At 42.2% G+C, this 27070-nt stretch overlaps 3 protein-coding genes across 6 annotated transcripts in view; 2 read left to right on the forward strand and 1 right to left on the reverse strand.

Annotated features, from left to right (window-relative positions):
• LOC116876041 (retinitis pigmentosa 9 protein) overlaps window positions 1–27070 on the forward strand; it is a 191274-nt gene that overhangs the window by 34648 nt on the left and 129556 nt on the right. The window lies entirely within an intron of this gene.
• LOC116876003 lies at window positions 513–8751 on the reverse strand. The gene is given in 3 exon segments (XM_032871880.1): window positions 513–2449; window positions 7893–8045; window positions 8586–8751. Coding segments are annotated over 2 exon segments (2082 nt in total). The 5' UTR covers window positions 8038–8045; window positions 8586–8751.
• The window catches only part of NT5C3A (5'-nucleotidase, cytosolic IIIA), a 50556-nt gene continuing 46339 nt past the window's right edge, over window positions 22854–27070 (forward strand). Inside the window, exon 1 of one of the 2 annotated variants that reach the window (XM_032871950.1) lies at window positions 22854–23037. In XM_032871950.1, coding sequence (XP_032727841.1) covers window positions 22900–23037 — 138 coding nt within the window. In that variant the 5' untranslated portion in view covers window positions 22854–22899. The remainder of the gene's footprint in view (window positions 23038–27070) is intronic. The other variant, XM_032871969.1, reaches the window with a different exon arrangement.

Raw genomic sequence — 27070 nt, forward strand, 5'->3', positions numbered from 1 at the left:
CATGGACTGCCCTTTCTCGGCAACTCCACCTAGCTCTATGTCCATGACTCTTTTCTCTCTCAATCCTCCTGTCCTTTACCACCACCCAGCTTTCTATCAACTGCTATAGCTCTTTGTTTCAAATTACATCACAGTTTCCTAGAATGTAGGATCTCAAACCTGGGATCTCTCTCAATCCTACAAACATGGGCACCTACAGTTGTTTAAGAACATACTTCCAAAATGAAGAAATACTTTTTTTTTTAAGATTTTATTTATTATTTTGAGAGACAGAGATCACAAGTAGGCAGAGAGGCAGGCGGGGGTGGGGGAAGCAGGCTCCCCGCCGAGCAGAGAGGCCAATGCAGGGCCCGATCCCAGGACCCTGAGATCATGACCTGAGCCAAAGGCAGAAGCTTAACCCACTGAGCCACCCAGGTGCCCCAAAGAAATGCTATTGATCTATGGCTGCCTTTGCATCCAGGACCCAGTATGGAACCACCACAGAAAACAAAATGGGATGAGTCCATTAGTCACTTACATTCTCAGGGTTTGGGAGAGGCTCTCTTGGACTCCAATCCCTCCTGCATGGCCATGGTACATTCCCTTCCGAACCTGCCATCCTGTCCTGTCACTTTGCACACCACAGGGATGCTCTTGTATTCCCCAAGCTTTAACCTGTACTTTTTTCTGGTGCACCACACAATAAGTTGGGGAGGGAGAGAGCACTCAGCTGGCATCCTGATGATCCTGCCAACCTCGCGATAAATCCTCCCTTTGGAAGACATCACACAGCCCAGTGGACTAACTTCTTCCAAGAGGCATTCTATCTCATACATTTCATCTTCAGCTTCCTCTTCCAAATCATAGTCTTCTGAATCGTTGGGAAGTACAGTGTTCAAGGCACCATTTTTCTTCAATAAATAGACTGTGTTCCCACTTGAGATGTTGCTCAGGGATTTCTTCCTGCCTTTCATAGTTTTTTCAATCTTTGCACACTTTTTGAAGTTCTCATGATCCTCCTCCTCAATCTCATCATTCATGGTCATTTCTTCTTCATCTGTGTTCAGTCTCGCATTCCTGAAGGTCCTTCTCCGTGATCCCTTAGTTTTGCAATCTGGAGATGACTCTTCATCGTTGGAAGGCATTTGCTCAAGGGATCTCTCCAGCTGTGCATCCTGCCACCAGCTCCTATCACACTGAATCCCTTCATCTACCCACCTGCCATTCATCTGGGCCAACCAGGCAGAGCTAGACACATACTTTGAGCAGCTGTCCCTCTCCACCACCTCATCCAGTTCTCCACATCTGAATTCTTCTTCTGTTGCCTTTCTGCTCTCTGATGAGGACTCAGGAGATTTCTCATGCTCTGCATCCTGCCACTGGCCTATAACACACTAAATGCCTTCATCGACATGGCTGAACTGGATGAGGGAGGTAGGGGGGAGGACATAATTCTCAGGGTAGCTGTTGCTTTCCACAACTTCACCTTTGCCCACTGTCACAGGGAAGCCACGGCCCCCACTACCATTGTCTGGCATACTTTCCCCAAAGTGAATGGGACTCCGGGTTTTGGACTCTAGGCTCAGGTCCTCAATGGCTTTATTGCTGGAACAGACTGGCCTTTCCTGCTGGAGCTTATCGCCATCTCCAGGAGACTGGCACAGACTGGAATTCAGAGTATCCTGGATTTCATCTCTGTCTTTTGCTTCATCTAGAGAGGACAGGCATTGGAGAACAGCTGCATAGCCTTTTTCTTTACCCAAGTTCATGTCCATGATGGAGCCTGACGTTACCACCTCATCATGTCTTACACCATGACACTGTTCCGACCACAGAGTGCTTTCTTCATCTTTACACATAATGCCATCTGCACCCTCGTGACGGTTATGAAGCACACTTCTACTCTCCCGAGAACTCAGTGAAATCCTACCGTGCTGCACCATGATGTCTGGCATGGCTTTACCATAAGCCAGGTCATACAAATGGATAGTTTCCTTCAAAGTCTTCCAGAACTGTGTTACAGGGGATCCTTTGCATTGTTCTAGCCCCATTTTCCCTTTCTCAGACGCATAGTTTACTTGAGGTGATGCTCTGTATACAGTGTTAGGAGAAGGGCTCTCACCATGTAGCTGCTGCTTCTGGGCGACAGAAGACAAGACCCCATCTGTTGCTTGAGGAATGTTTTCAGTTTCTGTGTCACTATTCGAAGTTGGGATACTGGTCACCATATCACCTTCTGAGTGGGTGTCTTGTTTCTGAGTCTTGTTTTCAGCCTGATGAGGTTCAGTCTGAGTCTCTCTCGTCTTCGTTTTCTTTCCATAGCCACTACACTGCCGGAAGTGTGCTGTGTTACAAAACATAGGTCTTTGGTTAAGGGCAGTGGGCAACGGGGACTGAGGGATGAGGAAGCCAGGAGACTCACTGAGTATCACTGAATATGGGAAATACAGACTTCCATTTCCGAAACCTAGGAAGAGAACGCAGTAGTTAGCCCCTCGGTCTCCTGCAGCCGGTCAAACATTCAGCCAGGACGCAGCCAGCTGACCACACCAGTTGGTCAAATACGCAGTGTTTTCAATGCCAGTTGGTAGCTACCGGCCCCCACTTCTCCCTGATATCCTCGGGATTCGACAAGGGAAAGGGCAGTGACCAGAACCGTGGGGCCTAGCAGGCATCGGTTCTGATGGGTTGGTCGCCAGGCCATCAAATAGTCAGGGTATTATGAATCACCCCTACTTAGTAGTGACTCTTTTTCAGAGAGACCTAGCACCCAGTAAGGGTAATTTAGGATTGCTGTGGCTGGGGAAAGAATAATTATGTCAGCTCTTATAAAGCAAAGAAGAACAAAAGTTCTTTGTATGTACGCGTCTTTCTAAACCTTTTTATTCAGCACTACTCATTCACAGACCCATCTTCCCCGGTTTTCCAGTCTTCAGAAGTAAACAGGGAAATGGTGCCAATAATGCCAGACACATTTCTGTCATACAAATTCATGTGGGGAATGGCATTTGATTTCGCAAGACAGTTTTATACAGTTGACAAAGATAAAACTTCTAAGTCTATAAAAGCAATAGTTAACTGAGATCTGCGTTGAGCAGGCAATTTACTCAATATGGTGAGGTTGATCTTATGAAGTAAATTTCGCTGTTGGAATGCACCAAAATGCTTCTTGGACCTGGCCTAAGGTATTTATACATACATGTTAATGGATTTCTTCCTTTATTGAAAGGAAGCAAACAAGTCTCAGCTTGGACCTCAACATGGTCTACAGAGGTTAGAAGTGAACAGAATGAAGTTCATGTAACTACAGACAGACACAACTTCCCACCATACATGTTGCACTGTATCACACATTGGAACAAAATACCTTAATAGCAGGTCCCTGTCACAGTACTCTATCAGTCACCCACTACAAAAACATAGATGTTAGAGTTGGGGTTTTTTCCTTCCCACTCACTGGTCAGCAAAATCTATCACTATTCTTTAATACCTTCCCCCCTTCCATTACCATGCAAAGGACTTCAAGTTTTCTCCCACATTTTTACCTCAGTAACTACTAGTCAATTTCTTGACCCAACTTCCTGATATACCATAGATTAATGATCCATACTACTACTAGAATTATCTTTCTAGCCCAATTCTAGTCCCTCACTCCAGGGAAAGTAGTTGAAGGGCCTGTCACTGCCAGTGAGGAAATGAGGAACAATGGCCACATTCCTTAGGATCCCAAAAGGTCCTCATTATGTGATTTGTCACTCTCTCATCTCACTCTCCCCCAAGCCTGTAGGCTCTAGTTATATATAGGTTCTCCCACAGGCCGACTACTCTTCACTTTTCTGGGACATCCTCTTTCCATACTCCCTTCCAACTGCCACGAAAATCTTAAAGAAAAAAAAAGAAGGAAAGGATTAAAAAAAAAAAAATACAAATCCCACACTTTGTGACAACAGATGGACTTTGAGGGCATTTTCTTAAGGGAAATAGGTCGGACAGTGACAGATAAATGTTATGTCTCACTTAATGCATAAATTCAGCCCTCTATTTCAATTGTACAGCATGGTATACTGCATATGTAATTAACACTAAAAGATGGTAGATGCTGGATTCTGGTTGTGTAAGAAGCTTGCAAGTTTACTCCAAACAAAATAAAAAGCTGAACTGAAAAAAAAAAAAAAATCAAGAACACTTCTCAGATCCTTCACAGCAGTTTACAGGGCAAAGTGCTACCCAAAAAGTTGGAGAGATACGTGAATGCAAATAAGCATAATTTACTGGAACAAAATCCAAGAGATTAAAACTCTATGGGAACTAGTAGTAGGGTAGGGAAAATAGAAACTGATACTGACAAATTGTGGGCTCAGGGTCAACACATCTGAGAGTTAAAAACTTGAAGGGGACCCTTTGCTTTTCTGAGTTTTATCTTCAGTAGCTCAACTAATTTCTCACAGTAAATCTAGGAGAAAAATCCCCTGTACTTCCCACAGAGAGAGTGGGAATGAGGAGGCATTGTGACACAAGCCAGAAAAAGTCTATTCTTGGCAAGGTCATACCTCAGAAGAGGCTAGTTAACTACAGCCTAACTGATGGGGGGTCGGGGGAGATAGGCAAATACTTATCTCAAAAACCCACCCTAACTCTTCCCTACCCAATGGGAGAAGCAAAGTGATACCTGTCCCACCTCCACAACTTAACACATTACTAAAGGCCTGTTTAAATCATTTCCTTTTATCCAGTACAGAATGCCTGGCAATCAAGAAAACATCACAAGATATACTGTGATGTTAACAAAAAATTGTTTTGCTTACAAAAAATTCATTTTAAATATGAAGACAGTAGAGGTGCCTGGGTGGCTCAGTCGGTTAAGCTTCTGACTCTTGATTTCAGCTCAGGTTCATCTCAGGGTCATGGGATCGAGCCCCGTGTTGGGCTCCATGTGCAGCATGGAGTTGGCTTGAGAATCTCTCCCTCTCTCTCCCTTTGCTACTCCCCCCTTTCTAAAATAAACAAATAAATCTTTAAAAATAAATAAATATGAAGACAGGAATGACAAATAAATACATGGAGAAAGAAATACCACACTAATACTAATCAAAATAAAGTGGACAAGTTTTATTTCTCTCAGGACAGACTTCAGAGCAAGGAAAGTGATCAGGGATAAATAGTGGCATTACATGAAACATCAATTCTCCACTGAAACATAACAATCCCTAAAGTGTATGCCTTTAACAGGGAGTGAAACTATGGGAGGCAAATTGATAGAACTACAAGGAGAAATAGAGTGATCCACCATTCCTATTGTGAGTCTTTAACACTCCTCTATCAAAATAAGGCAGATGTAGTGGGTAAAAAAAGCAGCAAAGACAATTGAACACAACACCTCCCTCAACCAACTAGAAATAACTGACATCCACACATATTACTTCATCCAACAGAATACACATCTACTCACACCCACATGGAACATTCATTAAGACAGACTACACTGTGGACCATAAAACACTTTTTACAAATTAAAAAGCATATTAATCATACAGCATCTGCACTTAGCCTACAACTGAATATAGAAAAACAAAGATCACTGTAAAATCCCAAATACTTTGAGATTAAATAACTACTAAGAAACACTGAATCAATGAAGAAATCCGAGAAGTCTAAATATTTATAACTAAGTGAAAATACAATTGTCAAAATTTGTTGGATGGCACAAAAGCAGTGCTTTGTAAAGATCTAAAATCAATCATCTAGCCTCTAACTTAGGAAAGACAAAAGAAATACTATGAACTCTGTTCACAGATTCCATAACCTAGACAAAATTGACTATTCCTTTTCTTTTAAAAAAAATTTTTTTAAATATTTTATTTATTTGACAGACAGAGATCACAAGTAGGCAGAGAGGCAGGCAGAGAGAGAGGAAGGGAAGCAGGCTCTCCACTGAGCAGAGAGCCCAATGCGGGGCTCGATCCCACGACCCTGGGATCATGACCTGAGCCGAAGGCAGAGGCTTTAACACACTGAGCCACCCAGGCGCCCCTTTAAAAAATTTTTTATTTTTTAAATTTCTTTTCAGTGTCCCAGAATTCATTGTTTATGTACCACACCCAGTGCTCCATGCAATACGTGCCCTCCATAATACCCACCACCAGGCTCACACAACCTCCCACTCCCCTCCCCTCCAAAACCCTCAGTTAGTTCCTCAGAGTCCACAGTCTCTCATGGTTCATCTCCCCCTCCAGTTTCCCCCAACTCCCTCTCCTCTCCATCTCCCCATGTCCTCCATGTTATTCCTTATGCTCCACAAATAAGCAAAACCATATGATAACTGACTCTCTCTGCTTGACTTATTTCACTCAGCATAATCTCTTCCAGTCCTGTCCATGTTGATACAAAAGTTGGGTATTCATCCTTTCTGATGGAGTCATAATACTCCATAGTATATATGGACCACATCTTCCTTATCCATTCGTTTGCCAAAGGGCATCTTGGTTCTTTCCACAGTTTTGTCACTGACACATGCATACTTTAAACAGAATGAGCTATACTGTGCAATCCTGGATTTTGTGCCTTACAAATTTTGACTGTCTTTCCATGTCAATAAATATAAATCTACACTTAACAACTGAGCCATCCAGGTTCCCCCAAAATACTATGGTCATTTTAAAATTTCATCCTTTCTGATGGAGGCATAATACTCCATAGTATATATGGACCACATCTTTTTTTTTTTATTTTATTTTTTATAAACATATATTTTTTTCCCCAGGGGTACAGGTCTGTGAATCGCCAGGTTTACAAACTTCACCACACTCACCATAGCACATACCCTCCCCAATGATGGACCACATCTTTTTTATCCATTTGTCCGTTGAAGGGCATCTTGGTTCTTTCCACAGTTTGGCGACTGCAGCCATCGCTGCTATGAATATTAGGGTACAAATGGCCCTTCTTTTCACTACATCTGTATCTTCGGGGTAAATACCCAGTAGTGCAATTGCAGGGTCATAGGGTAGCTCTATTTTTAATTTCTTAAGGAATCTCCACACAGTTTGACCAATTCCTTGAAAGGCAAAGATTGCCAGATTCACACAAGTAATAAGGGACATTTGCATAGGCCTATATCTAATAAGTTAATCTATTAAGGCCTGTATCTATTGACTCAATAACTGATTACCTTCCAGAACAGAAAGTGCCAGGCCCAGAAGGGCTCACTGGTGAAATCAACCAAACACATGAGAAATTACAAATACATCTACAGGATAGAATAAAGAGCCCACATACAGACCCACATAAATGTACTCAACCAATGTTTGACAAAGGAGCAAAGAGAATACAATGGAGCAAAGATAGTTCTCTCAACAAATTCTCCTGGAACAAATGGACACACACATGCCAAGAAGTGATTCTAGACACAGACCTTACAACAAACACTCTTCACAAAAATTAACTCAAAATGGACCACAGACCTCCATGTAAAATGTGGAAACTATTAGACCTAGAAGTTAACACAAGAGAAAATCTAGATGGCCTTAGGAATACTGATGACTTAACTACTATACCAACCCACAATCCATGTAAGAATTGACACCTGTGTAACTCTGGGCCAGTATGGGACTCTGAGCCTCTGTTCCCTCATTTATGAAACAAGGAAAACAATAATACCTAGCTCATGGAGCTGTTGAGGTCAAATGAGAGAACCTACTTCCAGTATTTGGCAGAATAACTGGCATATAGGTAGAATTCAAATTTTCTATTAAGGTGAACTTCAATCACTGACCCCTGTGTGCTGCCATAATCTCTTTTGCATCAGGACAGGGTGAGGGAAGGGAAGTCATGGATTTTAAGGTATTAGAAACCCTCAGGCATTGCTTGAGGGGGAGGGTCCCTAACCCCATTGAGCTTCTTGGATTTCTTACCTGCCCCAGGAATACAGAACGGATTATAGCTGGGATTCTGGTACCAAGGACTCGGGTAAGTCTGCTGGCCCACGGCGTGCACATAAAAAAACGGTCTGGCGTTACCGCCCTCAAAATGTGCATTGTTTTCTGAAGAGGAGTTCATTTTCTAGGCTGAAAAACAGGTGTTCATATTTAGGAAAGGGCAGTGGCGCTCAGCGCTCAGCTCCTAGTACCCTTTCAGAACCCCAAACCTGGGTGGCAGGGTCCTCACCGTCTCTTCCCACTCGCCTGGGATCGGGGCACAGGGCTGCACTGCACTGAGGACCTGAGCAGTGCTGCCCATGGGCAGGAACGCATCTTGCCAAAGCATCTCAGCTCCCAGAGCAGCAGCAGCAGCAAAGTAAGACTGAAGCCTGGGAGGCTAAGAGGGAAGCTGTACGGCGCCTGGAGCGCCCCGGGCAGCGCCCTGGAGCTCCACCCGGGGCAGTGGCTTGGACCCGGCCTGCAAGCACTGGTCTTCGGCCTCACCGCCAGCGTGCCTACCCCACACCACCTCCTCCCCAGTCTGGAGGAGCCCATCCCCTGAGCCCAGTGTCTCCTTACCCACGGCTCACCCCTGCCCCCCACTCCGCCCAGCCCCGGTCCCACAATCCAGTCTACTCCGCTCCCTCGGGACCCGCAGCCCCGCACACCCATCCGCTCCAAACCTACCTCCGTGACCTGCAGAGTCTCTGGCACCTGGGGCCCTGGCTCCCGCCCTTACATACCCTGGTTGGCACGTGCTGCCTGTTGCGCAGGTGCAGCTCTAGCGCAGATGGCCCGCGCATGCGCTCTGGGCGAGGCCCGCCCCCAGGCTGCCCTGACTGAAGGCACCTGAAGAAACTTGCGTGGAGCTTTCTGTACCATGTGAGCTCCAGTGCGTGCACGCCCAGGTGTCGGTGCCTCCAGAGGACGGATCAGTCCCTGTCTCCCTCGCTCTCCCAGACTGTCCCTTCCATTTGAGTGTGTTCAGTTAGGACAGCTTGGGACACCTCCTCTGAGCTCCTGGTGTCCCTCGGGCCTAACGCCTCAGACACAGGAAGAGGAGGAAGCCAGCCTGGTGGGTGCAGGCGATTGACAAAGGAGGGGCGCTCCAGCCTGCTTCCCGCTGAGGCAAGTAAAAACCAGGGGAGCAAAAACTCTGGCAGTTAAGGCGCCATTGGTTGGGAGTGAGGGACAGGGGCCTGGAGAAGTCGTCTGTGAGCTGGTAGGTGGCCAGGTTGAGGGAGAAGCTGGCACACACGGACTCCACTTTTTTTTGCATGTGGGAGAAAGGAAAGACTTGTAGGAGAGTAGTTACCGGGAGTCGTGGGGTTGGAAGGACGATTGTGAATTTTTTGTTGTTGTTAAAGATAAGAGATTTCGGTATCTTTATGGCCAGAATGGAAAGACAGGGAGATGTTACCTGTAGTGGAGATAGAAGGGATGTTAGGAAGCACAAGGCAAGGTTAGCTAAGCCTGGTTACAATGCTGTGCCTTGGACCCAAGTTACTGGGATAAGAGAGAAATGAAGTCCCGAAGGCAGGGATTCAGTGCTTTAGCATCTGATGACTTTGATTTTTTTTCAGTGGAGGGCGGGAATAAGACTTACAGGGAGCCCTGAAAATTTGGAATGGGTGTCTGCATTATTTGGTAGATATTGTGTTTGCCAGAAATGGGTGAAACAGAATAAAGATTTTCTTCCACATAAAGAACTCTGGAGGTAGATGGCCTGAGTGCTGGTTTGGTGGCATCTTGGCATCACAAAGTACCCAATCTCTTCTCTTTCTACTCCAAAATCCTTAGCACTGGCTTCCCTTTTCCACTTACCTCGTTATCCAAGATGCCTGTTATCAGTACAAGGCAAGGGGAGGGGCAGGGAAATGATCTTTTTAAAAAAAAGAAAGAAAAGAACAGAAGGACCCACAGCAACTTCTGCTCTGTGATCAACCTTGTTCTTAAGGAGTTATTCTAGAAAAGCCATGCAATATCAGATTATTACCTTATTGGTTACTGACAGCTGTTAGGATGTTTGGGAGCTCTTCTCTTTCGGTGCGGTATGTTGTCACTTGGAATAAGTTGGGATGCTGTGACTAAGAATGGGGCAAATCGCTGTTAATTGGGCAAATAACTGTTACACTGCTTTAGTTAATGAAAGAAGCATTATTCCCTTTACTTACATAAAGCCCAATCATTCCTTTCACAGCTAAGTTTCTTCATAAAAGATCATAACCAGTCTTCCCCACATCGCACTCCTTCACTCACTCCAAATCTAGATTTTGTTACCATTGTGCCCACTCATCCACCCTCACCAAGGACTCTAATGAACAATTTGCTGCTAAATGGCATGTAAACTTCAGTCCTCATGTCACTAAATCTTGCCTCCCAGGTATGAGCCCAACTGGTTCTACATCCTGTCTGCTTGCCCTTCTTTTTTTTTTTTTTTCCCTGCTTGCCCTTTTTAAAATCTTTTATTGGCTTCTCTTCCAAAATTTCTCTCTTTAATTTTCATATTCTCCATGTTGTGGTCCTTAGTTTATTCTCTCTTATTCCACTTTCCCATTCTGTATTTTCACCCATTCTCAGGGCTTCAAATACAACTAGCATATTGCTCACTCCTAAATCATCTTCTCCATTGTAACTATTACTTTTATATCCCAACAGAAGACTGTTGTTAGGACATCCACAAACGATTTGTGTAGTAATATCCTTGGGGGAAAGAAACATCTTTTCCTCTACAGCTGAACTGTTAACCTCCAGAGCTAGCATAGAAGTTGAGAAGCTCTATTAGACGTGTATGGATGGACAGTATGTGATCTAGACAATAAATTTCCAACCCAGCCAATCAGGTGGAGTTGTTGTAGGTTTGAAATTGTTCTCTGGCAGTGTTTTTGAGGTATAACTACTTCATGTTGCCAAGTAGTTGGGAAACCATAATATTTAACAATATTTAGGTCTGAGGACAGGGTGTACAATCCTTGAGAAACCCCGAAGTATGCCCTCTGAATATAAGGCCTTTCTACATTCTTTTGGTGGGACCTCAGGGTCCAGATTTTCCTTAGAAATAATGTATTAGGTATTCAGTGCAGTTTAATCTCTCCTACGCTTCTTTCCCTATATAATTTTCTCTTTTCAGTTTTTCCCCTAAATTTGGCTATTTTCATTATAGGCAAGAGAAATGGTTGAAGAAAAATGGACTGTTTATATGTACATTCAACAATAAAGGTGTTATCAGTTTGCTTTTTTAGTAGCCAAAGAGTTATCTGGATTCAACCTTTGAGCGTTTTGGGGGAGAAAAAAGCTTATGCCTATGAATTATTAAAAAGCAAATGCAGGGGCGCCTGGGTGGCTCAGAGGGTTAAGCCTCTGCCTTTGGCTTGGGTCATGGTCTCATGAGCCCTGCACGGGCTCTCTGCTCAGCGGGGAGCCTGCTTCCCTCTCTCTCTCCATCTGCCTCTCTGCCTACTTGTGATCTCTCTTTGTGTGTCAAATAAATATATAAAATCTTTAAAAAAAAAAAAAAAGCAAACGCAAGAGGTGCCTGGGTGGCTCAGTGGGTTAAAGCCTCTGCCTTCGGCTCAGGTCAGGATCCCAGGGTCCTGGGATCGAGCCCCGCATTGGGCTCTCTGCTTAGTAGAGAGCCTGCTTCCTCCTCTCTCTCTCTCTCTCTCTCTCTCTGCCTGCCTCTCTGCTTACTTGTGATCTCTGTCAAATAAATAAATAAAATCTTAAGGAAAAAAAAGCAAATGCAAAATTTAAATAAGTGATACAGAACTAAAATATTTTAAAGATCATTTAAAAACATACAAGGATGCAAAGAAGGTGTTATAGATGAATTGGGTTGAAGTCAAACCCCCAGGAGATCACAATGTGACTGTATTTAAAGACAGGACACTTAATGAGGTAAAGGTAAAATGAGATCATTTGGGTAGGCCTTCATTCAGTATAACTGGTGTTCCTACAAGAAGATGAAATTAAAGACACGAACATCTTCAGGCAGGAAGACAATGTAAGGACGTGCTGTGAAGGCAGCAGGTCATGGAGAGGCCATAGAAGAAACCATACCTGCCAAAACTATGATCACACCAGAACTATGAAAAAAGAAATTACTGTTATTTATTCTTTTTAAAGATTTTATTTATTTATTTGACAGACAGAGATCACAAGTAGGCAGAGAGGCAGGCAGAGAGAGGGGGAAAAACGGGCTCCCTGTTGAGCAGAGAGCCTGATGCAGGGTTCGATTCCAGGACCCTGAGATTATGACCTGAGCCGAAAGCAGAGACAACCCTCTGAGCCACCCAGGCGCCCCAAATTACTGTGTTTTAAACCAGTCACTCTGTAGTATTCATTATGGCAGCCCTAGCAAACTAATGCAGAAGCAAATAGTATAAGAATAGGATAGTGTGTTATATGTTGTTTTCAGTAACATAATGTGAAAAAAAGAAACAACTTTTATAGCCAACAAATAAGCCAGAATAATTCATGCATTCTGGTATGACTGGCTTTCTTTTCCACCAAAAAAGGAATATGACTATTCTTGTACATTATTATTAAACATAACATTTCTTAATTTGAAATATTCTTACTAGCTCTACCCCCACCAAATGTAGGTTTTTAAGAAATTAAGCCTCAAAATTTTCTTTGAATTCCAGCAAATTAATATGTAAGCAACAACACAAACCTGTACCTCTCTCTAGAGAAGGGTAAGGTCCCTAGATAACTAAAAGGTGGAAGCTGGTCACCAGAAAGACCAAAAAAGATAGGAGGATTTAAACTTTAAGTTCCCTTCTCCACTTTCCTGAGGGGAAGTTTGCTGAAGATTGCGTGGGAAAAAACGAAACAAACTTGAATGAGGAGATTGAGAGAGCTTTGTATATCCCTTTTCTACTAAATTCGACTCTTTATAACAGGCAAGAGATACAGAATGAAAAATAGCTATTTGTATATATACTGATGTGATGGGAAGATGATGCACCAAGAGAGGGCCTATATACTGTGTGCCATCCCTAAGCCCCATACCGTTTCTTAGACATGTTTTCCATTTAACTATGTCCTTTATAGTAAACTGGTTAATATGTGTGAAGTTCTTTTCTGAGATCCGTGAGTTCTAGTGAATTTGCAAACCTGAGCAGGAGGTGATGGGAACCCCCAAATTAGTAGTTGGCTGGGCAGAAGTTTGGTGGCCTGGCCACCCCATGTGAAGCTGGCATCTAAAGTGGGGGCAGTCTTATGGGGTCTGCACTAACTCTGGGCGGTGTCAGAATTGAATTGTTCAATTCAATTAAACCTAGTTGGTGCCAGAGAATTGATTGTTGTTTCAAAAATATGCATTTGGTGTTTAAAAACAGTGAAATTCATTAGAACTTCCTTTGCCTAAGTAAACCTATGGTTGGAAGAGAATGCATAAAAAGGCAGTGACAAACAATCTGATTCCTGACAGACCACATGATCACCCAAGGTATGGAGCAGCAACTGGCCTGCTAAACTAAAAGGTAACAGTGGGATTCAGAGATGGATTCAATTCCCAGGGATTTGGTTCACTTGATGCATAAGGAAATGCAGACTAGTGAGAAAAATGTGAAATATATAACATCTTGGTTGTTTTCAGGGTTTTGTTTTGTTTTGTTTTTAAGATTTTTATTTATTTATGTGACAGACACAGATCTCAAGGAGGTAGAGAGAGAGGGAGAGGAGGAAACAGGCTCCCCGCTGAGCAGATAGCCCGATGCGGGGCTCAATCCCAGGACCCCAGGACCATGACACGAACCGAACGCAGAGGATTTAACCCACTGAGCCACCCAGGTGCCCCAGTTGTTGTCAGTTTTAATAGCTGAAATGAAAATAAAAGAGACCTGTGGATTGGACGTTGATGCTGGACCAAGCTCAAATATTTGTTAGTCCCAGCTCAATCCACAGCCTCAAAGCCACCCCCAAAGAGAAAAATTATTCTGGAACAACAGAAATTACTTCTAAAACCTCTGATCACCAAGAAAGTATTGCACACTGGAGGAGGGCAAAACCAGGAACTTATTGAAAACAGGGAATTCCAAGTTCTGAAAGTGATTAAAATTGGCAAGTGGATTCTTTGGGTGCTTGCCTGTGGTGGCCACCTGGGTGGATTCAGTGAGTAGATGTTTGAGAAGACTCAGAAAGGTAGAGATGGGTTGAATGTAGCCATATTTTTTTTTGCACCCTCTGAGGTATGAAATGTCAATAAGAACTATCTGTTTGCCAACCAAGGGTTAGAGACTGCAGATAGCTAAGTGTCAGATTCCCAGTGCAAAGGCCTTGAACATGGCTGGCAAAATCAGACTGATACCAGTAGCCCCAGGAGGCTACAAATGGGTCTTGATAGGAATGGACACTGTCTCAGGGCTGGACTTTGCTTTTCCAGTCGAAGCAAACACATCAGAGTACTTCAAGAGAATTGGAACAGAGAATATTACACCAAATTTGGACCACTGAATCATACTTCTTCAGACCAAGGAAAACCGTTTACAGCCCATAATGTCTAAAATGGGCAAAGAGAGGGGCACCTGGTTGGCTCGGTCAGTAGAGCATGTCACCCTTGATCTTGGGGTTCTGAGTTTAAGTTCTACATTTGGCGTAGACTTTACTTACTAAACAAACAAAGAATAAATAAATTATAAAATAGCAAAGAGATACCCTCCTCAATAATACATTGATAGGTTATTGGAAAAAGCAATTGAAATATTGGTTGTCTAAATCAGGGGGTGTGAGGGAAGATAGGCATGAAGGACTGGCTTACACACCTTCATGAATATGTACTTAACTCAAGATTTAAGGGGAGTGTCCCTACTAGATATATTCCTTTGTTTTTCTGGTAGATCTGGCTATGAGCTTCTGAGGGAGGCTGCTGTTATGACTATGCAATTCTTCCCAAGGAGAGGGAACTGATACAAACTATATACTTACCTTTCTTCCCCTTACCACCTCAACCTTCTTCTTCCTACCTGATGCAGTAGTCACAGGACCAGGGCTACAACTACAAGTGCTGAAAGCAAGGATGATTCCTCAGCAAGGGACTGTAACTATATTTTTAAATTATTATGTCTGAATTCCTTAAGGGCCTGATAGGGAAGGATTTCACTCTGTCTGGCAAAATTGAGGTTAACAGTGAATGCAGCTATATTACCTAATGGTAAAAATGGCCCACTAATTCTGTATCTATGTAACCCTAACTGTTACCGAAAACCCAACTTCGACTGCCTATTGCTCAAAAAGCCAATACCCAAGAGACTAGTTTTGATTGGAAAGGAATATGAGCTTTATTCAGGAGGCTGGGTACCTGGAGAGAAGGCAGACTAAGGTTTCTGCCCAGCCTAGAGATTTTTTAAAGGGGTTTAGGTCAGTTTATCAGTTAAGGAGTGCAGTGGTCTGTAACATTTCTCAGTGCACACTACAGGTGCCAGCTACAGATTTTATCGTGGTGCTCAGAGGTTATGCAAGGGGTCTGGTTTCTTTGGTTCCTAGGGGTGTTGTGCAAAAGGGTCTGGTTCCTGGTGCCCAGGAGTGGTGCAACAGGGTCTGGTGACATGCAGAAGAGCTCTGTTCTTTTTCTGGGAAAGAATGCACGATTTATAGATATAGAAAGAAGGGTTTAATTATTATTTTTTTAAAGATTTTATTTATTTATTTGAGAAAGAGAGAATGGCAGAGAGAGAGAGAGAGAGAGAGAGCGAGAGCATGAGAAGGGGGAGGGTCAGAGGGAGAAGCAGACTCCCTGCCAAGCAGGAAGCCTGATGCGGGACTCGATCCTGGGACTCCAGGATCATGACCTGAGCCGAAGGCAGTTGCTTAACCAACTGAGCCACCCAGGTGCCCCAAGAAGGGTTTAATTAATCAATCACATGGACTAAGGGTGTTTGCTAAAGCTTGAAGACTGCTAGCTTGGCCTGGAGGGGCTGAGGCAACTTCATACCCTGTGTGAATGGGAATGGGGAGATCCCTACTAAAATAGTATTTTAGGACAGTGACCCAACCTAACATTCCTTCAGAAGGTGGAAACGTTTAGGTATAAAAGGAGAGAAGAAAGAATAGTAGCTGAGGATAAAGGGATGAGTAAACCAGTTATGTAATGAGGGAAATCCAATATTACATTAATACCTGCAAAGAGCTCAGAATAAAAAATAAACTTGTCTCTTAGTTCCATTATAAATAACAGTTGCCTAAAAGGATGACGCCATTTCTAGTTTTAGAACAATTAAGATCTAGAAAGCAAGCCTACAAACCTGAGAAGGCTCACCCTGGGAAACATTTTCATATGAAAAGATAATGGACTGGCCTAATTATTAATTATTGAATGGGACTTTAGTAATGTGTCAGTATCTTAACTCTTATAATCTTTTTTGTTAGAGATCAATGGCCTGTGGTATAAGGAAAACAGACATGTGATCTCTGTCTCTGGCTTCTGGCACAGAGCTCTTAAACATTCTAGTTATTTCCTTAGTAAAAAGAGTATCTTTTGTAATTTATAACAAGCCCCTCTGAACCACAGAGAAGTTTAACTAATAAAGTGACTCAGGATCCAAACCTCTGAATAGTCCAGATGAAAGCTGGTCACTAGAAAGACCAAACTGGTAATTACAGGTTTGGAACTTTCAGTCCCACCCCTCAGCCTCCAGGGAGAGAAGAAGAAGCGGAGCTGGAGTTGTGGTTCAGTAAAACGATTCAATCTGGCACTGTTTTTTTTTTTTTTTTTAAGATTTTATTTATTTATTTGACAGACAGAGATCACAGGTATGCAAGAGAGAGGGAGAAGCAAGTTTCTCGCTGAGCAGAGAGCCTGATGTAGGACTTGATCCCACCAGGATCGAGTTCATGACCTGAGCCAAAGGCAGAGGCTTAACCCACTGAGCCACCCAGGCACCCCTCAGTCTGGTGCTATTTATTAAGTACTCAATGAATGCAAAAAAGAAAAAAAAAAAGAAAAGAAAAAAACCAGATGTCCTTCAATGTGTAATGGGTAAATGGTGAAACTTGTACATCTATACCATGGAATCCAAATCAGTCCAAGAAAAGATGAAGTATTGATACACAGAACTTAGATGGATCCTAAGGACATTATGCTGAATATATCAGTGGTTTCCAGGGGTTAGTTTTGGGTAAGGATGTGGCTAGAAAGTGGTCATACAAGGGAACTTCGTTGGGAGGGTGTTTGGGTCTTGTTCCTGGATCCTGTTCTGTATCCTAATCCTGATGGTGATTTCATCTGACAAAATTTCTTAGAACTATATTCCAACAACAAAAGAGAGTGCTTGTGAAAACTGATGAGATCCAAATAAGACGTGTAATTGACTTTCTATATTTTACCAATGTCAATTTACTTTGTAATTGTGCTATAGATATAAGATATAGTTGTCAGATAGTATCACTGGGGGGAAGCCTGAATTAAAGACACATGGGGAGCACCTGTGTGGCTCAGTAGGTTGGGTGTCCAACTTTTGATTTTGGCTCAGATCATGATCTCAGGGCGGTGAGATAGAGCCCCACATCTGGCTGTGTGCTCAGTGGGAAGTCTGCTTCTCTCCTTCTCTCTCCTGTTCCCTCTGTCCCACCTCCACTCCTGCTTGGATGCTCTCTCTCTTTCAAAACAAATGAACAAACGAACAAAAATCTGAAAAAAGAAAAGCACATGGGAATCTTTTGTACTACTTTTGCAACTTCTATGGAAGTTTAAAATTATTTCAAAATGAAAATTAGAAATACATGTAAAGAAAAGAAGAAAAGAATGAAGTTTTTACTTCCAAGATACTTCCAGCCAATGTCTTTTCTTTATGCTAGGAAGAAAGAAATTAGTCAGATTTTTTTTTAAAAAGTCTTGGTGGAAATATAATATGTAGCAAATAAAAAATAATATGTAGCAAATAAATAAATGTATAATGAATATTAACATTTATGGGAGAGTTTCTTAAAAACATTTACATCACTCCTTATTGCTAATTGTGTTAATAACCATGTAAATAAGCAGATGATTAAATTTCAAGCCTGAGAGTGACTCTTAAACAAATCCAATAAACCCTTAAAATTCACCTTTATTGATTTTTTTAATTTGAAAGATAAGTGACAGTATTTATTAAATGGCCCATATTCTCATTTATGTACTCAAATGCATAGAAATATTATAATATGATATGTAATATGATATTATTGGACCACTAAAGATACGTCATTCCCTTGCAGCCCAGATCAGAATGTTCCCTAGCTTTCCAATATGAAATATCACCTAGGTAACTCTGAATCTTCTGATGACCCAGAATCAATGATGATATTCTCATGTTTTCCCTGGACCTGCTTCAAATCACCTGCATTCTTTTAGTGTGATTTAAAACTGAAATAGAATTACCAAACCCATTCCAACCAATGTTCAAGTATCTTGCAGCAGCCAAGCTTCCAGTTCAAATGTATTCCATGACATTAGCCAGGGTAGATAAAAAGAATCATAATTAATGAAGCCATTGGGGCGCCTGGGTGGCTCAGTGGGTTAAAGCCTCTGCCTTCAGCTCAGGTCATGATCCCAGGATCCTGGGATCGAGCCCCGCATCGGGCTCTCTGCTCAGCGGGGAGCCTGCTTCCTCCTCTCTCTCTCTGCCTGCCTCTCTGCCTACTTGTGATCTCTGTCTGTCAAATAAATAAAATCTTTAAAACATTTTTTTTAATTAATGAAGCCATTAGTAAAAAGAAAGACAAGGCAGAAATTAGCTTAAAAAAAAGTAGGCATGGGAGATGAAATGTTAAGTCAATGTTCCTATTTATTCTATTTATATAATTACACATGTCCCATCAGGCTACCAAATTACTCTTTTGCTGTACAGTTAACTTACTTTTCTTACATTCAGATGTAAGAAACTAATTCTCTAACCCAGTAAAAGACTACAGTGGCAATTGTAGAAACCTCAGAATTCCATTTGTGAAAAGATTTTGTACCATTAATTTCCCTTCCTAAGAATTGAGTAGATTTAAAAAATCACAGTGCGTGCCTGGCTGGTTCAGTCATTAGAGCAAGTGACTTGATCTCAAGGTCTTAATCATGGTCTTAAAATCAGCTAAATTAATCTAAACTGCTGTGACAAGCAGGGGAAATGGCATCAATCCCTTGCAAGAGACCCACAAACTAGAGGGAAGTTAAAGCAATAATCCTATTGCAAGAAAGAATTATGAGGTGTTAGTACATGCATCCAACTTCAATCATAGGCCGGAGTTTGTTTTACCATTTGCTGAGGACCTACTGAAGTGTAGGTCACAGGGAAGGATGCTCAAGTACCACATGACATTCCTGAATGGAATACTTTAAAATTTTTGTCATCTTTTTCTCAGATATATTCACAGGTTCTCACATATATTGTGCTTGTATTAAAATGAACAAAAAAGCTAACATCCTTCCTAAGAAACTGATCACTCTATATCCCCAAGATCATTTTATGGCATCAGAGGATCAATCTTGTCCACAAAACAAGACACAGAAAGGGCATTCATGTACCTGATAGTTAATTCCAAACTTGTTTTCTTACCAGATGCCTAATCAGGTGGGACTTACTTTACATTGCTAAGAACCCCCTCTCCACAAATTTCCCTTTAAGAACTCCTGCTAGGTTTCTAGAAAGTTGATACAGGGCTGGAACAATATGATCAAGAACGGAGGGTCAGAGAAAAGCAACCCCTAGCTTCACTGCTACCTCTCATTTATTCCCCTCCTGCAATTCATTCTATATCCCAGGCAAAAAAGGAGCTTCACCAGGCAACACCACTAACTCCAAAGAGCTTCTCTGGATCCCTTCTGTGTTACCCCTAGAGACAAGCAGGGTAAATGACATCAATCCCTTGCAAGAGACAAGACAGGCAAGAACAAGTCCTGATTCTTACAAAGAGGAGGAAATGAGGTGGAGCATTTTCAGCCATTTGTATGTCTTTAGAGAAATGTTTGTTCATGTCTTTTGCCCAATCCTTGACTGGATTTTTTGGTTTTTTTGGTGTTGAGATTGAGAAGTTCTTTATAGATCTTTATACCAGTCCAAATCTATAATGTCATTTGCAAATATCTTTTCCAGTTCCATAGGTTGCCTTTTCGTTTTGCTGTTTCCTTTGCTGTGCAGAAGCTTTTTATCTTATGAAGTCCCAATAGTTCATTTTTGCTTTTGTTTCCCTTGCCTTTGGAGATGTGTCTAGCAAGAAGTTGCTGAAGCCAGAGTCGTTGCTGCCTGTGTTCTCTAGAATTTTGATGGATTCCTATCTCACATTTAGGTGTATCTTTGTATGGTGTAAGGAAATGGTCTAGTTTCATTCTTCTACATGTGGCTGTCCAATTTTCCCAGCACCATTTACTGAAGAGACTGTCCTTTTTCCATTGAACATTCTTTCCTGCTTTGTCAAAGATTAGTTGGCATCGGGGAAATACAAATCAAAACCACTATGAGATACCACCTAACACCAGTCAGAATGGCTAAAATTAATAAGACAGGAAACAACAAATGTTGGCGAGGATGTGGAGAAAGGGGAACACTGTTACGCTGTTGGTGGGAGTGAAAGTTGGTACAGCCACTCTGGAAAACAGTATGGAGATTCCTCAAGTTAAAAATAGAGCTACCCTACAACCCAGCAATTGCTCTACTAGGTATTTACCCCAACGATAAAAATGTAGTGACCCTAAGGGACACCTGCACCCCAATGTTCATAGCAGCAATGTCCACAATAGCCAAACTATGGAAAGAGCTCAGATGTCTATCGACAGATGAATGAATAAAGAAGATGTGGCATGTATATACAGTGGAATATTACTCTCCCATCAGAAAGGATGAATACTTACGTGAATAGTATTATGCTGAGCAAATTATGTCATTCAGAGAAAGACAATTATCATATGGTTTCACTCATACGTAGAGTATAAGAAACAGAGCAGGAGGTCATAAGGAAAGGGAGGAAAAACTGAATGGGAAGTCATCAGAGAGGGAGATAAACCATGAGAGACTTTTTAAGAAAATATTTTCTTTATTAATTTGAGAGAGAGAGGCAGAAAGAGTACAAGCAGAGGGAGAGGCAGAAGGAGAGGAAGAAGCAGACTCCCCGCTGAGCTGGGAACCGAAAGTGGGGCTCCATCCCAGGACCTGAAGATCATGACCTGAGCCAAAGGCAGACACTTAACCATCTGAGCCACCCAGGTACCCCAAATCATGAGAGGCTCTTAACTATAGGAAACAAACTGAGGGTTTCTGGAGGGGAGGTGGGTGGGAGGATGGGGTAATTGGGTGATGGGCATTAAGGAGGACATGGGATACGATGAGCACTGGGTATTTTTTTTTTAAGATTTTATTTACCCATTTGACAGACAGAGATCACAAGTAGGCAGAGAGGCAGATAGAGACAGAGTGAGGAAAGCAGGCTTCCTGTTGAGCAGAGAGCCCAATGCGGGGCTCGATCCCAGGACCCTGGGATCATGACCTGAGCTGAAGGCAGAGGCTTTAACCCACTGAGCTACCCAGGCACCCTGAGCACTGGGTATTATACCCAAACGATAAGTTATTGAACGCAACATCTAAAACTAATGATGTACTGTACATTGGCTAATTGAATTTAAATAATAAAAAAAGAGGAAATGATAGAAGAGGCAGTGAATGGGATATAGCAGAAAAAGGACAGGGGTGGTGAAAGGAACACTGCCTAACTTCATCTTTACCCTTTTGTCATAGCACTTTTTATTTATGTATGTATTTTAAAGATTTTTTTTATTTGAGAGAGAATGCAAGAGGGAGAGAGAGAGAGAGAGAGAGAATGAGGGGGGAAGATCAGAGGGAGAAGCAGACTCCCTGCTGAGCAGGGAGCCAAATGTGGGATTCAATCCCTGGACCCCAGGATCACCACCTGAGCTGAAGGCAGTCACTTAACCAACTGAGCCACCCAGGTGCCCCAATCATAGCACTTAAAAAAAAAAAATTGTGATATAAAACACATAAAATTTACCAACTTAACCATTTAAAAATGTATAGTACTCTTAACTATAGACACATGGTAACGGATCTCTAGTACTTTTTCATCTTCCAAAACTGAAACTCAATACTCAATTTCTTCCTCTTCCCCCAACCCTCACAACCACCATTCTACTTTCTAAGACTTTGACTATCTCATGTAAGAATAATGGAAGTATTTGTCTTTTTGTGACTGGCTTATTTCACTTAGCATAATGTGCCCAAGATTCACCAGTGTTGTCAAATACTGAAGAATTTCCTTCTTTTTAAAGGCTGAATAGTAGTATTCCATTCAATGTATATGCCGAATTTTCTTTATTCATTCATCTGTTGATGGACATTTCAGTTGTATCACATTTTAGCTATATTTGACTATTATCATTTGGCTGCAATGAACATGGGTGTGCTGATATTTCTTTGAGTGCCTGCTTTCAATTCTTCTGGATATATATCAGCATCACTGGATCATATGGTAAATCTATTTTTAATTTTTGAGGAATTTCTATAGTTTTCCATTATAGCTGTACCAATTTACATTTCCAACAACAGTACTGTTGGTTGTATCTTAATGCGTAGTAGTTTGTAACGCCTTCTGGGGGCTGTAGTCCAGAGTGGCTGAGGAGGGTGGAAGGTGGAAGACGATAACTTTTTCTGCTTGGGTCTGGTTGGAATCAGATTTCTACTGTAGGGAGCTGGAGTGAACCACTCCGTGGTTCTCATCAGCACAGAGATAATTGATACCATTACCTTTTGGGTCCTTGGAGAGTTCCTCAGAGGTAGGATCCAAGGAAGACCAGCCTCACACCCACACTCAGCGGCGGACGCAGGCCACGCCCCCCACGCCTTCCCTCCCGCGAGTCAGCGCGTGGGGTGGGGCTTTCCGTGGGGCAGGGCTTGGGCGGGAGGGGAGGAGCCAAGGCGGGGCTCCCGCAGAGCGGCCCGGGGGCAGGGCGTCCCAGCTTCTCTGCGGACCACAGCAGTCCAGCGACCTCTTCTTTTCTGGCCGGGAGGCGCAGGACACTCCATTCATGGACCGGGCGGCGGTGGCGAGGATGGGCGCGGTGGCCAGTGCCAGTGTGTGTGTCCTGGTGGCGGGGGTGGTGCTGGCCCAGTACATATTCACCTTGAAGAGGAAGACAGGGCGGAAGACCAAGATCATCGAGATGGTGAGTGCAGGGCCCCGCGTGCCCGAGCGCTTGATGGGCCCGCAGGGCGTTCCATCCGCCCTTACCTTCCCGAGCTGGCGCTGCTGGAATGCAAAGGGCACACTGGGGACCCATTCACCCCGCGAGTGGCAACACCGGGGGTCTGGAGCCTCCAGGGTGTCACTCCTCTGTCTTTTGTTGTGTCTCCATTTGAAACAGAAAGGGAGCAAGTAGGTGACTCGGAAACCAGCCACCTCCTGCAGCAAAAGCCATTTCTCAAGAAATAAACGGAATGTTCTAGGCTGGGTTGCTGCCTAGTTCCTGCAGCCAAATGGTTGTGACTAATCCAGTTCGGACTGAGTTGTTTCTGCACGCTGGCTAGAATGAGTTAGGTATGGAAAGGTGTAACTTCTCAGTGGTTGAGAGAATGCCGGTTGAGCCGACTGGCATTCAAAATAGTTTATTTTGTATTTGAATGTTATTTCTTCTTGTCTCAAACTGCCAGGAAGTATCTTTGTGTTCGCTTTTTCCCCCAAAACCTCTTGCATAACAGTATTTTAGAAATTTATTTCCAATTTTATTGTGAGAGTGTTTCAAGAATCCTACTTAAGGTATATGATAAGCAGTGTTTGCTTCAATGTTGAGATGTTTTTAATTTTGTTTTGGTTTGGTTTTAGTTTTTGTTTTAGTTTGGTTTTTAGTTTTTGTTTTTTAATTAGAATCCACTCATAAAGACCAGTAACTCATGGAGTTATTATAATGTGCTTACTGGAATGCATAAGCTCATGTTTACTCCCAATAATGTGCTACACGTGTGAACATTTGGGGTCAAATATTTATGAAAAATAAATTGACAATCTATCACCATACTAAATAATATCATTTTAGGTTCTTATACTTAGAATACTCAGCCTCAAGTATGTCTTCATTGATCAAAGACACTGTCCTCTTGGTTGCTGTTGGCCCCAGGTTGAATACAGAAATATTTTCCCCATAACTAATAGTAAAAGAAATGGTAACCCCGTGTCTCATGCCAATAATACTTGAAAGTTTTGTTTATTGCTAGAATTAAATTATTCTTGGATTCTTATTTTTTCCTCTACTTCTGTGGGTACAGCTGCAAATGTTTTTATCTCAGAAATTTTATTTTATTTATGTTGCTATCTTGTTTAGAGAACTTTTGTGGCTTCCTTTTGCCCCAAACCAAAAGTTTATATTCTATATTTGGGTGGGGGGAAACCAACTAATTGCCATGTCTTCCAGCATGTACTTAAACTGTGAATTGGTTTGTTTTATCACTTTTCTAAACTGAGTAGAGTTAAAAATTAATTCTTTTCATAAAATCTCACATTGATACCATCCTAAAAACAGTTTGCCATCTTTGTGAAAAATAATGAAAGCCATCAGGCAGGCGAACTTTACTTATTTGTAGTATAGAAATCAGTCAATCTTATACATGTGTATACGTAATGTTATATTAATTCAGATTGTGATATATATGCAGCCTGCTAGTAGCTTTTAAAAGGAAAAAGTTGAAAGAGCTCTATGTTTTTTTTTATTATTATTTTTTTAAGATTTATTTATTTTCGAGAGTGGGGAGGGACAGAGGGAGGGAGAGAGAGAGAGAAAGAGAGAGAGAGAGTATTAAGCAGACTTTACACTGAGCATGAAGCCCAGGTTGGGGCCAGATCTCATGGCCCTGAGCAAAAACCAAGAGATGGGGGCTCTACCAACTACGCCATCTAGGTGCCCTGAGCTTTATGTTTTTAACTTGTAATTTTAATAGGCTGCTTCTTCAAATGGGATAAACATTTGATTGGGAGTCTGAAGATTTGGGTTCAAATCCTGGTTTTATCTCTTTTAATAACCATGTGTTAGGGGGCATGTTTTGCCCATTTCCCACCCTATCCTCCAAACTCCCACCTTAGAGAATCTGTACAAACCTGTGAATGTCCAATGGACATAGCTTAAACTGATCACAAGTAATGGAACCAACAGTAACTACCTAAGCAAGGTGGACCTATTCTTACTGGCTAGGTAAACAAATAACGTCTGGCACTGGGCTTAGATTATGCACCACTTTAAAAGTTTTGAGTTAAAAGACACAGAAGTGTGGCTCGTGGGGTGTGCATGCTACAGCTGAAATGTCCTGTAGGGCAGCAAAATAAATATACAGAGTAAGCCTGTCAGAAGACATGGCCTAAGATGTTTAGAGGTCAGAGGCATCTGGGTAGCTCAGTCAGTTGATGGATTCTTGGTTTCTGCTCGGGTCATGAGCTCAGGGCCATGGGATTGAGCACCTCAGCAGGTTTGTGCTCAGTGGGGAGTCTGCTTGAGATTAACTCCATCTGGCCCAAACCCCCCTCAAGTGTTCCTCCCTCCTTCAAATAAATAAATAAATAAATAAATCTTTTTTTTTTTTTTTTAGATTTTATTTATTTATTTGACAGAGGGAGAGAGAGAGAGAGAGATAGATCACAAGTAGGCAGAGAGACAGGCAGAGAGAATGGGGGAAGCAGGCTCCCCACTGAGCAGAGAGCCCGATGTGGGGTTCAATCCCAGGACCCTGAGATCATGACCTGAGCCAAAGGCAGAGGCTTAACCCACTGAGCCACCCAGGCGCCCCAATAAATAAATCTTTTTAAAAAAGGATGTTTAGAGCTCCAAGATAACCCATTTTTCATAGTTAATATACTGCATTATTAAATTTTTATTTTAGAACAGTTTTAAATTCACAACATAATTAAGCAAATAAGTAGAGTCCCAGCAAGTTCTCCTATTACTGACATTGCACATTGGTATGGTACATTTGTTAAAATTAATGAACAAATATTCATACATTTTTAAATATCCCTACTTTGTTCAGATTTCCATTGTTTTTAGCTTATGTCCTTCTCTGCCCTAGAGTTCCATCCAGAATACCACATACATTTCATCATCATGTGTCTTTATCTCATCTTGGCTGTTACAAGTTTCTCAATTTTTTCTTGTTTGTTTTATCTGTGGTACCGTAAGAAATATATATTTTGTGTTTGTCCCAGGTTCCTGCCACATAGCTCCTAAAATGCTTGGACTCTGGGAAGTGTTAACAGTGTCTTTTATATGCTAATGAGGTGGGCTGAAAGCTGGGGGGTTCCCAAGATGGCTTCAAGAGGGGGGCTGGTTGCCATAAAGATCAAGGCATGATTAGAGGATCAGAGCTTTCAGCATGTCCCCTCTTTTCTTTGAACAAGGGCTGGGGTTCAAGCTGATACCTGGTCAGTAATTTATCTGATCAATCTTACCTACATAACAGATCTCCATAAAGACCTCTAAAGGAGAACTTACAGGTTTGCAAATACCTTGAGGTGTGGATAGAGTGGTGTGTTCTAGAGAGGACATGGAAGTTCTCCACCCCTTTATCTTGCCCTATGCTTCTCTTCCATTTGGCTGTTCTAAATTGTATTTTTTTTTAAGATTTTTTAATTATTTATTTGACAGACAGAGATCACAAGTAGGCAGAGAGGCAGGCAGAGAGAAGGGGGAAGGCAGGCTCCCTGCTGAGCAGAGAGCCAGATGGAGGGCTCAATCCCAGGACCCTGGGATCATGACCTGAACCGAAGGCAGAGGCTTTAACCCACCGAGCCACCCAGGTACCCCCTAAATTGTATTTTTTATATGAAACCTGTCATAGTAAGTAAAGCACTCTCCAGAGTTCTATGTTATTCTTTCAGATTATGGAACCCCAGGAGGGGGTTGTGGGAATCCCCAAATTCACAACTGGTCCATCAGAAATATGGGTGACAATCTGGGGCTTGTGACTAGCATTGGAAATGGGGATAGACTTGTGGACTGAGTCCTTACCTCATGGGATCAGGCACTAACTCTACATAGTGTCAGAATTGCATTGTATTATACAAAGAGTTGGGGCATGGTTGGTGTGAGGTGTGAGAAATGTGTTTTTAAAAAAGTTAAATATAGAACATTTTATAATATCTGGCTCATAGTAACTGCTTATTAAATAGTAATTATAATTATTATACCAAAACACAGACTATCAGCCACTCTTATATCT

Source organism: Lontra canadensis, unplaced genomic scaffold (genome assembly GCF_010015895.1).
Source record: "Lontra canadensis isolate GAN:19392208 unplaced genomic scaffold, GSC_riverotter_1.0 scaffold2, whole genome shotgun sequence".
Classification (NCBI taxonomy): Eukaryota; Metazoa; Chordata; class Mammalia; order Carnivora; family Mustelidae; genus Lontra; species Lontra canadensis.